The sequence below is a fragment of the Patiria miniata genome, unplaced genomic scaffold, assembly GCF_015706575.1.
Source record: "Patiria miniata isolate m_02_andy unplaced genomic scaffold, ASM1570657v1 HiC_scaffold_6, whole genome shotgun sequence".
NCBI classification, from domain to species: domain Eukaryota; kingdom Metazoa; phylum Echinodermata; class Asteroidea; order Valvatida; family Asterinidae; genus Patiria; species Patiria miniata.
The window spans coordinates 3288468-3301974 of record NW_024037073.1 but is presented as its reverse complement, the minus strand read 5'-3'; the positions used below and the strand labels follow the sequence as shown (position 1 = coordinate 3301974).

The 13507-nt window shown below is 40.1% G+C and overlaps 1 protein-coding gene across 1 annotated transcript in view; it reads left to right on the top strand.

The window, feature by feature from the left end:
• Positions 1-13507, top strand: part of LOC119742728 (nesprin-1-like) — a 91562-nt gene that overhangs the window by 76354 nt on the left and 1701 nt on the right. The window contains exons 45-57 of the mRNA XM_038218893.1: positions 891-1055; positions 1505-1831; positions 2928-3083; positions 3316-3480; positions 5296-5622; positions 6091-6252; positions 7271-7435; positions 8197-8523; positions 9517-9645; positions 10184-10348; positions 10940-11266; positions 11695-11850; positions 12895-13059. Coding sequence (XP_038074821.1) covers positions 891-1055; positions 1505-1831; positions 2928-3083; positions 3316-3480; positions 5296-5622; positions 6091-6252; positions 7271-7435; positions 8197-8523; positions 9517-9645; positions 10184-10348; positions 10940-11266; positions 11695-11850; positions 12895-13059 — 2736 coding nt within the window. The remainder of the gene's footprint in view (positions 1-890; positions 1056-1504; positions 1832-2927; positions 3084-3315; positions 3481-5295; positions 5623-6090; positions 6253-7270; positions 7436-8196; positions 8524-9516; positions 9646-10183; positions 10349-10939; positions 11267-11694; positions 11851-12894; positions 13060-13507) is intronic.

Genomic DNA, 13507 nt, shown 5'->3' with positions numbered 1-13507 from the left:
TTAAAATTAGATGGGTACAAAGCATAGTGCCCAATCAGCCAGTTTGGTATTTTAGCTGCGCATGTGCACAATGATATGGGTCACGGGTCATTCAGGATGACCTCGGGTCATTGAAATACCAGACTGGCTTACTCCGTGGTAAGCATTTTTACTAGTTTCATGATTTTGAAGTGTCACAAGTTCACGTCAGGTCACAAGTAAGGCCAAAAAAAAAATAATAATCGGTCTCTGGTCAGACCGAAGTTCCGGAATTGATTCGGCGACGTGGTGGTTTTTTTGTGTGTGTGTGTTTTTTTTTTTTTTTTCAAGCTTGAATTGTACAGACAAGGTGGGTACTATTTTGCTTTTTTGTGCCCTCATTATACATTGGTGTTCTCCATAATTTGCCTTGGTGCCCTTTATCATTTGCCTTGGTGCAATTTCCCCATTCCTTGGTGCTCCTTGGTACAAAACTTTGAGGAGGTGCGGCAATAGAGGGCGCTGTTGTAGCTTCCGTGTTAATTTGAAGGGAAAAAAAAGTTGACGCGCATGGTTAAAATCGACGCGCGCGCTGACCAGAGACCGGAGTATTTTTTGGGGGGGTCTAACAGAGGATCAACAATGAGAAGGGAATACCTTCACAAAGCTCATTTCACACGAATAAATTTTGACATACTTAAGAGTAGATGGCTTGTGAATGACTTGTAAGACTTCAAACGTTTTGGTGCTTCCTAAATTTTTAAGTCGCCTGTCATTAAAAAAAAAACGTGAAAGATAATGTTTGGAAAATCTATACTTCGATATTGTTTTTACCTTTTAATAAAAAAAAGAGACAAAAATGAACAAGAAAAGCAGTTATGATAACTGTTACCAATAATAAATTACCTGTAAATTACCCTATAAACTCTCAGGATGCCAAGCAGCAAGCAGTGAAAGCAGTCGACGACCACAGATTTTACAACCAGAGTGTGGAGGATTGCAAGGCTTTGCATGCACAGACAGAGAAAACCTTGGAAGAGAATGCTGGAATACCAGAGACAAAAGAAGAACTGCAAAAGCAACTTGATAATCTCCAGGTAAGACCTACAGCTGAAAGGACACGCAGTGTATTTTCTGTCTTACATCAAACCCATTGCATTTAAATTCCTGCAGCGTGAAAAATATGGTGGCCCAAAAGGAAAACCACATTATCGATTTTTTGTATCAGGCATCACCAAAGAAATGTATTTGTTTTTGCACAAAAAGTCATATCTCAAAGTATTTACAATGAAGAAAATTCTCAAGGTTCATGATATTCAACGTTTTTGCCTGTGTTATGAAGCTGTGGGAAAGCTTTATGTTTTTGGTGATGATGTAGTGAAATTGTACTTGAGTATGATGTCACTTCAGGACCACCATAAAACATTTCTGATGAAAACAAGTTTTGAAGTAGTGCTGTTCTTTTTATGTATTTGTTTTAATTTGGTCTTGTGGGCAGATCAGAAAAAAAATTCAGAGTGATTACGTTTTCATCTCCTAACCACAGATGCTGCAGCAGAGTCGACCTGACGGCGAACAGAAAGTGGAACAATCAGTTGCCATAGCAACCAACACCTTACCTTTGACCTCTCCAGAGGGTCAAGAGGTCATCCAGCAATCCGTCGCCACTCTCCAACAGGAATCAGCCGCCTTGCAAGATCATGCCGATCGGGCCAAGGACCAATCAGAACAAGCCTTACAGAAGTGGGAAGAGCACGATGACAGATGCATGAAGCTCTCTGATTGGATGGCTGAGGCAGGGGCGATACTAGATGATCTCGGGAAACCCTGTTCTGATATGGTGGAAAGGAAGAGGAAATGGGACATTTTGCAGGTAGGAGCAAGACTATTTAGTTTATTTGTAAACAATCCTAGGTAAACAGTCTTAGTTCATTTCTCACAATCACTCGGTACATCACTGTTTATCATTCATTGTTTATAAAAGAAATTAGAACATGACTGTGAATGGCTGAATTCCAATTTTGAACTTACAATCTTAGGTAATAAGCCAGTTTGGTATTCCAAAACAGTCTGGTGCACAACAATTTAATGGGGTTTTTTTTTCGGAATAAACGCGGCAGATAAATACACACAAGGCTATGGACATGGTAACCGAATCTGCATCGTGTAATTTTTCGTGCAATCGATAAGAGATGGAAATTTTCGTTCGCACAAAAGTTTGGACACACCAGACACCTAAAAACACTCTGTTGTCCAAACAGGTTTTTTTGCAAAATGTTACTTCAGAACACGACGATCTCTTCAATTTTGCTGGTACCGCGCTTTGCTTTTGCACGCATACGATGAAATGTTTATCCTGAAAGAAAAATCGTCAAATCTTAATGTGCAAATGCACAGTTGGAATACCGAACTGGCTTATTAGTAGAAGTTATTTATTTATTACCTGGTTTCGGCTGGATTGCCCATGAGGCACTGTCGACATATTTCCCATGGGGTCCCTTGGTAGCAGATGAGGAAGGAAATCACAGTTTAAGATGCGGGAGGAAGACCCCAGAGAATATCTTTAAGAGAATATCAGATAGGGACTGGAAACTTCTTCCACATGTTTGCCTTTGTTGGATTAAATCCAGGGTCACAAGCAGTTGGCACAAAGGAAAGTAACGGAATGTTTTTCTTTTTAATGACAGTTTGCGAATAACTTCATAAAAACTATTAAGAAGTCATTATACATTTGCACAGTATACATTATGACTCTCACTTCATTGGTGAAAGTCACTGCCATTAACCAGAATGTTCTTATTAATGTTTAAAAAGCCATCGGATTTTGATTTTCAATTTTTTGAAACGTTCTTTAAGCATTCTTTCATTCATGGTCTAAGTTCGAATGTTTGATTTTGCTGCTGCAACGTAGTTTTAATCCCGTTTTTGTAATGAAGATGGTTTGTTGTTGTTATTTTTGCTATTCTCAGTCACTGAGCCAAGAGGTTGAGACACACAAAGGAGATGTGGAGATTCTGTCTCCCCTGACACAGGAGCTGCATGACGTCGGTGTGAGGAGCCCAACGATCCAGACCAACACAGAGACTGTCAACACTGAATATCAAGAACTCTGTGATAAACTAAAGGTAAAGCCATCTTTAAATGAAAAGAAATTGAACTAGTAAGATTTTTGTCAATTCCTGTACAGGGTGAGTCAAAAAGAAGTGACCGAGTAAGAAAAAAAATATTTTAAAATATTTGGCTCGCTCCATTTAATAAAAAAAAAGCATAGGAATGAAGTACATGAAATTGGAACTTTAAAACATTATTCTACGAGGGAATATATCTTGGCCTTTTTTTTTGTTTCGATTGTCGTAGGATTCCCAGGCCCAATGTTCCCAAGGCATCAGACTCAACAAAGAATTCCTGCAAGCAGTTGAGAGAGCGGAGACATTTTTACAGCAAGCTGAGGAGACCCTGGCTGCCTGTTGTGACCCCTCAGGTGACCGAAAGATGTGCCAGGACAAGTTACAGACAGCCGAGGTATTAGCCATTCAATATCATTACTTTCAGAGTCAAAAAGAAAAAAATTGTTAAAGTTCAGATAAAATTAGTAAAGGATGCCAGTTAGATAAGGTCTTTGAGTTCACGCTTATTGCCCTGATTACCGTACTCTTAGCAGCACTGTATGGGAGACACCTTGACTGCATGCAAAAGCATCACACAGACAACGTTATTGCAAACTTTAATGTGCAAACATCCTTTGTTATTGTTCTCACTGGGTGAAAATGCACTGAAATACACTAACAAATCAAAGCTATTGTTGCAAAACGAGCTGATTTGTAAAAATGTGGTAACTGTGTGTATAAAGCTCAGGAGTTGTAGGCTAAGTCCATTGCAAGTCATTCGCAAGTCAAATGACAAACAAGGACACACGTAACAGAGGGATGAATAATGAACAAAGTAATGTCATGGTTCATTTCAAGGTAGAGTATATCATGTGTCATTTGTGTCCTGCTCTGCAAAAATTAGTCTGATGTCGCATACTTTGAATTCAAGCTTTTGCCATTTTGAAATGGAAACGTGAAAATTTGATCAAAATTTGGATTTTTGTTTTTGTTTTATTTTGGTTGTTTGATAGTTTTGGTTTAAATGTCTTACAAAGAAATTTAAATATTGTATGAAAACAAAATTAGGATTTGTGGTGGTTTCTTGGTTAGTCACAAGTGTATTTGAGCACTTTTGTTGCTTCAAATAGTGTATGTTTTGTCATTTTTGTTACTTCAAACAGTGTATTTGTCATTTTTCAAACCCCTTTTTTCTCCATTGAGACTTTTCTAGCTTTTTTTTAGTGAACAATTGACAGAATGAAACAAGCACAGCAATGCAACCAAATATCCTAGAGAGGTCCGTGATATACCTAATGAAGCTTATTTTTTTCTTTCCCATTTAATGTAGTTAACTCAAAATGTCAGTTTTGCCACAACGACTCATTTTTGCAGAGCAGGTCACATTTGTGCATTTTGTTCATTTGAAGCAACAAAGGTGCTCAAAATTTAAAGAAGGGTGTTTCACAACTAACTTGATGAACTTTCACCTCAGCTTCAGCTGTATATTCCGAGAAATGAAAAGTTGCCGAGTCATGTTTTGAATTGTGCTTGAAATCGTTGCCGATGTAGCATGAATTTAGGTTTAATGAAATACGGACTCATTGGTGGTATTGCGCATGCTCATGCATAGATAATTAGGAGAGGGACCGGTCACATGAGAGGGTTTAACCAATAAAAGGGAAAAAGAGTCCGATTTTCATACAAGTCCGATTTTCATATGACACCGGTACACGTTCTCAATTAGCTGATTGCAGCTATGTGATGTCACATACTGAAGCGACGAATAATAGCAACGCTTGCGCGCACCCATGAACAAAAAGAAAGGAAAGGAAATAAAAACGAACTACTAATGGACATTTCCAAAAAATTCATCACTTTACGCATCTTAATAATTTCACAGGGAGTTTAGTGCCATTACTATCTTTAAACCAAGTAAGCTATTCAACAATAATTTTGTCAGTTACGTTTTGAATAGCTGCAAATGATCTACTCTACCTTTAAATTACTTGTCACTTGACTTGAGACTGAAGGACTCATGATTGACAGACAATTTACTTGTGGGGACTCGACTACAACTCTGGCAGAGCCTATAAAAATGAAATGAAAAAAGAAAAGATTTTCATTTAAGAAATGTATACAATGTTGAAATGTACACAACTCACTGAAAAAGGCAAACAACTAGAAAGAGGGCTCCATATGTAAACATCTCTCTAATCGTTGTGTTTTTGGTTCCATGTCTTCCATCCAGAATCTCTTAGACAAGCAAGACCTAATCCAAACCCAGCTAGATGCGGCAACAGAGACCCTGAACTCCCTGGATCCACACACCGCACCTGAGGCTAACTCCACCCACCAGGCCACCGTCCAATCATTGAAGAGCCGATGGGACCAACTGGTCCCCGGCATCAACCAATGCCGAGCCCTGCAGGGGGACCGGTTGGACCAATGGGTAAATTTTGAGGTCGGCGTGGACGAGATGGGACAGTGGTGTCTGGACATGGAGACGGCACTGACGGATGCGGCAGAGCCCAGAGAGGACCTAGCTGATAAGAGAACTCATCTGGAAGAAGTCAAGGTACCAGCTCATGTTAGAACTTTACTTGAGCCTATGTTGAAAAACAGGGGCCAAGTTGGTGAATTATAGCAATTTTTGAAAAGTTAAACAAAGAAATTGACTGGAGCATGGTTTAACCCGTGACCTCAAGATAACCGTTCTGGTGATCTTACCAACTGAGCTATCCAGCCCTATGTTGGCGGTTGCCCATTTTGTCAATGTCTTTGTTCAAGGGGCGCTAGTCAGAAGCCATAAACCCGTATATGCCATACAGCCAGGGATCACGCCCAAAGTCATGATACAGACCTGAGAAATAGCAAACGGGTATCACTCAGAGAGGATGCAGCTTTTTATTAAACTGACTCGGGTGAATAATAACAGTTTTGAAAAAAATCTTTGCATTTAGTAAGCTTCATGTAGTGATGAAAACAAATCAGAATGCTGTTTGAAATACAAGAAACCTGAATATCTGATTTTCTTTTTTGACAGGTACTGAAAGAGAACATTGAGAGCCAAGCCAAGAAATTGGAAGAGTTGCAGCAAAAGAGTTGTATGCTTACGTCAGCTAATACTCCTGAGATTATTGAGAGTGTTGAGAGACAGGTTGCTGAGGCAGAGAAACGCTACCAGGACCTGCTGGACAGGATGAAGGTATGGACTATGATCTCTGGGCATGAAGTTAGCTTGTTATACAATATTAAGAATATTTTCTGGAGTGCAGGGTCAGTGCTAGAACTGCAGGTGTTAGGTTATCAGCTTTGGTCCAAAAATTGGGCCATCGGTATCAAATGATCGAAAAGAGCAATGTTCTTAGCGATTTTTTGGCAAGGTATACACGTCTAGAATTGGAAAATGTGTTATAGCTTTGAAGTGTGAGCGGTGGCAGTTTTTTTGGTGTTATCACTTTTAATTTTTTTTCTTCAAAATGGCCGCCAATATGCTTGAACCGGATTAATTGTATGTGGTAACAAGCATGTTTTGGCTGCCATTTTTTTTTAAAACAGTAATAGCACCCAAAAAGCTGCCACCGCTGCAATGCTATCACATATTTTCCAACTACAGGGGTGCATACCTTGCCAAAAATCACAAGGACCATTATTCCCCTCATTTGATACCGACCAAACCCCCAGGCCGATGGCCTATGTGCTGTTTGGTGTGGTCGTGAAAAAGTGCAAGAGCATTTTGATGGCATGTATTCAGAAACGAGTGTAACACAAGTTAAAGGCATGTAGGGTCATTTGCTTTTCATGGATTTTGTTCATTTCCAAAAATAATACCACCCAAAATCCAAAAAAGAATGTTCAAAACCTAACCTGTTGACATTTCAGCTCAGTGAATATAACACTTTTCGAAGAAAAAAAGAGAAAAACTATGGACAACCTGTTGATCACTAAACACAATTCCGTTAACATTACTCTCTATCTCCAACGATCATTCATTTGATCACCTACATTTCTTGATTTCTTCTAAATGACAGCAAGACAGACAAACTAATATCATGTGGTGTTTAGTACCAGTACGATCTTTAATCCCAGTAAGTTTTTTTATATTACTTTGGTAGATTACTTTTGGGATTACTTTGGACCTTCATGTTACAGAATGACCGATCTGCAAATTAAACCTCATTCTTGTGGGGAAATTGATATTAGTATATCTTGCCTTTTTGTAGGGCATTGAGCGTCAGCAGGAAGAATCAGTGGTTGCTCATGAGTCTTGGCAGGAGGCAGCAGACGACATGTCAGGCATCATCACCGCCGTAGAGGAAGGACTGAACCAGACTTTTGTCACTCCCTCCGATGTAGAGGAGCTGCAGGCCAAGATGCAGTGTCTCAAGGTGATCTTACATCTCTCCCAGGGATGTAGTGGAGTCCATTCACAAGTCCCATCACAAGTACTTCACGAGTGCAGTCACAAGAAACAGTCAGTGAACAATAACAAAGGAATGCCTATGTCAAAGCTCATTTTAATAGCTTGTGAGTTGAATTAGGACTCGAGGACTTGTGATAGACTTCAAGGGACTTGTGATGGATTTGACTACATCACTGATCTCTGTGCAGTTATTTCTTCCTTTGCTTACTGGACCCAAATGTCTTCAGTCATCGTCATCACAATACTGCAATTTTACAACTGAATATGCACAAATCTGTAGCGTTTATGGAGTGAAAGGAATGCAATTGAGTGCAGGCACATGACAAAAATGCACAAATATGCACTTAAATGCCTGCCCTTAACAGATATATTTTGCATATTTAAGGCTGGAGTCCAACGCGTTGGGGATTTACAACACCATACAAATACATTAAGTACATGTTACTTTGGTTCACCAAACTTCTTTTCTGTAAAATACAATGGAGGACCATACCGTAAACTGAAAATATTCTGCACACACAAAATAAAGCTGAATGTCTGTAAATGTAACTTTAAAAGTGACCATCTGATAACAAATAGCGCAGAATGTTAGTGTGAGCTTTAAATTTAGTTAAGTGGCTCTAAAATCTCCTGGAACACCAGAAACTTATTTCTGGAGTTAGAGTTCCATTTCCATTTATTTTTACCAAGTTTTTTGTTTATCGTTTTTTAAAATTTTATAAAAAGGAATTACAAGCACGGTTCCCGGAAGGACGGTCCAAGCTCAATCAACTCCAAGACTTCACTCAACAGGCACTAGCCTCCACCGCAGACGCCGGACAGCCGAAATTCAACCAGCAAGCCACACAGCTCAATGACAGATGGGAGAAGGTGTTGGCAAAGGTGGCTGAATCGGAGGCTAAACTCGCAACCAATCTGCAGCAGAGAGGAGAGCATGATGGGAAGAGGAGTGACTTTGAGAAGTGGCTGGCCGAGAAGGAGGTTGAACTGGAGGAGTGCTCCATGCTGCAGACGGACCTCCCTGGGAAGGAGGATGCAAGTCACAGATGCAAGGTGTGTGCTTAAGTTCGCTCGTACCCCCGCCCTGCAAACAGGGCGCTGGTAAGGGCTGATGAGCTTCACAGAATCTTGTGAAGGAAGTACAGATTGACCTTCGCTTGCAGCTAGCGCGCGCTACGCATGATGGGCACCGGAAGCTAGTTTGTGTGACGCGTTCTACGTCACAGGTCACGCAAATCTATCCAATGAGAGCTCTAATGACGTCAGCCCTTACCAGCGTCCTGTTTGCAGGGCAGGGGGTACGAGTGAAGTGCTTAAGCTGGTATGAATTAAGTGGCTATGGCTGGAATTAACACACATGTCTATGGAAAGTGGCTGCAGCTGATTCCATTTCAAACAATGCAGTCACATTAGTACGCCATTTCAATAAATTTGTTTAACTATGGAATCGTGGTCGGGGTGTTTTTAGCATGTGTTCTTTGCTAGCGCTTTTCTTCAAAATGGTACAATGGATATACATAAAACTTTCACCAAATATGTCCAAAATACCAGTCTATTACATATCTCATTTGTACTTGTTTTAATAACTGCCACATATGTTTAATAACTTCTATAATTTGGGTCCAGATCATTCTGAGTCACCCTGTAGGTGTAGAATCTGTTGCACACACTTTGTGCTGTTCTTGCATGATGCCTAAGTATGGTATCTTCAAATCAATCTTCAATCAAAAGCCTTCACTTAGCTTTCATATGTAGGCTTAAAGTACAGTGCTTGCTCATGGCCAATATTTTAAGATGGCCATATGTGTATCCCAATACTGTACTTCTTGTTGCATACTGCCAGAAGTTTTAACAGAAAAGTGATCTCCCCCCCCCCCCCCCCACTTATAAAATTAAGGCTGCTTTCGAATTTCTTGTGTCGAGCTATTGTGTAGGACTCCAACATTACAACTACATGGGAACAGTAGACATAGGTGTAGATAAGGATTGCTGTTTTCGGTCTTATCTTTGTCAAGATTTGTTGCATCCTGATAATTATCTCTGCAGAGCCTTGTAGAGGAAGTAGCACAACACGAGCCTCAACTGACTGAGTTGATGCAAAGCGCTCAGCAACTTCTGGACACCAGCATTGAAAGCGTCTCAGTGCGATTCCACACACTGAAACACAGAGCCAGCGTAAGTTTAAAACTTTCTCATTTGGTGATCCTGTATCTGGAAAAGTGTTTTTTAAATACCCTTGGAAGAAATAGACTTGAATCTCTCACTTGGACAAAATGACATCAATCTAGGCCTTCTATACAATTAGTTTTCGATTGAATACTCATTCCCTTTTCGATCATTGTTTGGAAGATTCCATGGTTGATTTAATTTTTGCATCAATAGTTCCTTTGAGCAATCATTCACCACCTTTTAATAATTTTGGTAATGACGTTATTTCCACCAAATACATCTGGTCTTTGTGTTCATCCGTTAGGACAGAGTTTCATTCGTGGAAATCTGTTTTTTCCCTTGAGACTTTTGATGCCTGCTCTTGCTTTCCCCAAAAGGAAGTATTTGTTTTCATGAAGTGGTTTGTAATTAATTGGTTTTAAAAAAAAATGTAACCTAGTATCCCTTAATTCAACCAGTTAATCAAATAATGGAATAATTGTTGCAGTCCCGTATCAATCCAGTAGACCAACCCACTCTAAATCCAATTCCTTGCCATTATCAGGAATCGTCTGAGCGTGCAGACAGGGCCCTGGATGACCACCGACTGTACAATCAGAGTGTGGATCAGCTACAGAGCTGGCTGGCCGAGGCAGAGAGGATCCTGGATGACAATAAGGAAGTACCACCCAGGCTGGACAAACTCAAACAGCAGCTACAAAACCTCAAGGTACAATGCCAAAAACTGGAATTCAATTTCATTCAAATTGTACCAATAATAAGTAAATATTGTCAGTCTATTTTGTTGTTATTTTAATTTGAATGAAATGAAGCTTCAGTTTTCCTGGTAAAAAAACGGAAGATAATTTGTTACAAATCTTTCACATTTAGTAGAGGATCAACAGACTTCAAAAAAATTAAATCTTTAGTTGGAATATCAGTTTTGTATTTGCACATTCACTTCAGCTTAAAAACTTACTTTTTTCTCTCAAATAGTTCACAATGGGAAATTGACTAGGTTTACTTTCAATCAGTGTAAGGTTCAATGAAGACCTCCAGTGCGGTATTCCAGCGATTCGCGGTTTCAAATCCAGTTGCTGTCACTTTCTTTTATCAGTCTGATTTTGATTTGACTGTTAAATCATATGTCAGAGATTAACAGTTGATGGATGTTATTGTGGACGTATGTTTTCATTTTTTTTCAGAAATGTGGTCAAATAAGAATAAAGGGTTTTTTCCTACTTGTAAAGTGGAAATCTACGCACTTATATCTTCCGATGTTAATGTTGTGTCTGTTTTTGAACATGTTTTCAACATTTAGAATTTGGAGCAAACTCAAGAGACTGGCCACCACAAGTTGGAGGACACCTCAGCCAGGGCAGATCTAGTCTTGGCTCTGACCGCCCCGCCTGGCCAGAATATTGTCCACCGGTCACTCTCTGGCCAGCAGCAAGACGTGACCTCCCTGACTGACCACACTACCGAGGCAAAGGACCAATTACAACAGGTGTTAGAGAAGTGGGAGGGTCACAATGCAGGATGTAGGAAGCTTTCTGATTGGCTGATGGCGGCTGAGACGGCGCTCGTCAATCTTGAGAAGCCGTGTGTTTACCTGGAAGAGAAGAAAATGCAACTTGACAAACTGATGGTAAGAAATGACAACCCCTTCAGGTTTCTTCAGAACTTTGCATTGTTACAATTGTTTAACAGTAAGATGGCTTGTATTTTGATAAAGATGTATTGGACTTTTTTTCCAAATACATGACTAAGAGATCAGAAAGATCAGAAAGTCACAAAAGATCAGACATTTTCTCCAGGCTCTCTGGTTTTCCTCCCTCCGCAAAAATCAACACTTTGAGCTTTCTGTGCTCCATGATCAGACATGGGTCATATTGTGGCTGCCTAAGGTTCCTTTACATGCCATCAGCTTGTCCATGTTAAAGCTGTGTCCCTCACAATTCAGGTTCTCAGCTGCAAATAAGGATGATAAGCCCCCCCCCCCCCCAAAAGTATTGTTGAATATTTAAGAGCTTTGTAAAAACACATCGTTATCATTGGTTTTCTTGTTAATTTCAGTCCCTTGAGGAGGATGTTGTTTCCCAGCAACCAGACATTGAGGTTTTGACTCCACAAGCCCAAGAGCTTACCGAGATAGGTGTCTCTGATCCCAGCGTCAGTGCCAAAGCCCAAGACATAGGGGACGAATATCGGGATTTGTGCAGCAGGCTCAAGGTTAGCAAAAAGATGTACTGTATCATCGGATCCTTCCTGTCTGTCAGAGAAACAGTGGCTTTGAAGGGTTTGATCACGATTTTTGGTCGTGTGAACAGGATAACTTGGTCATGTGACCATGATAGCTTGGTCACGTGACCACGATATCTTGGTCATGTGACCATGATATCTTGGTCACGTGACCATGATAGCTTGGTCAAATTTGGGGCCTGTTTGTTTTGCACAGATCCTCATCTGGAACCTTGATCTGTTCATTATTTTCTCTGATCCGGATCCGGGATCTGTCCATTTGTTTTCTCGGATCTAGATCTGGATCACGGATCTTGGGGATCTTAACGAAACGTTAACCATCTCCATATTTTCTTTTGGCTTGTCACGTGACTTAAGATTCGGACAGACATGCCCTTTGTCACAAGCACTGTGAGAAATTGTACACAAACTGAAGGTGGGCGGGCTCACGACCAACTCTGGGACAGTCTATTGTAACCTGATTCAGAGTTTTTAGCTGCTGTGATTACTTATTTATCATTTTCATCCCTTGTGGGAGATTAGACTGCCATGAAGAAATTCCATCTTTAGTGTTCTTCTCGGCCTCTCTCTTACTATAAAGTCTGTGTCGGAATGCTTGGCTATTGCCTGCAGTAACACATAGGGATGTAGTCGAGCTTACCCCAAATCCAGTCACAAGTCCAGTCACAAGTCCAGTCACAGGTAACAGTGGATGAACAGTAAGAAAGGAATGCATTTGTCAAAGCTTATTTGAAAAGCTTGTGAGTTGAATTGGGACTGGAGGACTTGTGATGGACTTGCAGGGACTTGCAATAGATTCGCAATGGACTTGATTACATCTTTGGTAACACACCTACATGTATCTATGGGAAGTTGCTGTAGCCATTTTCATAGACACACGTAATTGCAAGCCATGGTTATTCAGATGCAGCCTAAGTTAACGTGTTTTTCAGATCCTATTCCTTTTTATTTTTGTGATACTCAATAACTCATTTCACATTCAAAATATATTGGTTATTTATTGCGTCCTGGCAGGTTGCCCGACAGGAAAGAGAAGAGCAGGTAACTGATCACGAACAACTGACCAATCAGCTGCAAGAACTGAACGATTGTCTGAAGGCTAAACAGCTGGAGCTGGATCAGTGTTCGGGATTGGCTGCCGATAGAGAGGCCAATGAGGAGAGGATACAACAACTGCAGGTATATCTTGTCGTGTCTTGCCAACTGCTAGTAGAAAAATAGTGCCCCAATCTCTTAGATATAAGAATCAGAGACTTACAAGTCAATATTACAAGTCAGACAAAGGGAAAGAGGCACTGTGGCTCCAAGCCATCAACAAGATCTTGAAAGGGATCGAGTTTCCAATGCAGCCTTCTGCAGTTGAAAATGTTGCCAATATCTGAAAGAAAAAATCATTTAATGATAACACATTGGTGTTTATTGCATTCAGTTTACAAGGATATACAAAGATTTACAAGGACAAAAAAGGCAGTAAAGTATTGGTTAAGGTTTTGAAAGTTATTGAAACAAATATAGGGATTAAAAATAAAAATCATGTGTTCTACTTCTTGATTTGTTTTGTTTGTTTGTTGTCTTATTAGTTCACTTGGTTGGAAGGGAATGTGCCTGGATTGTGTTGATTAGTTTG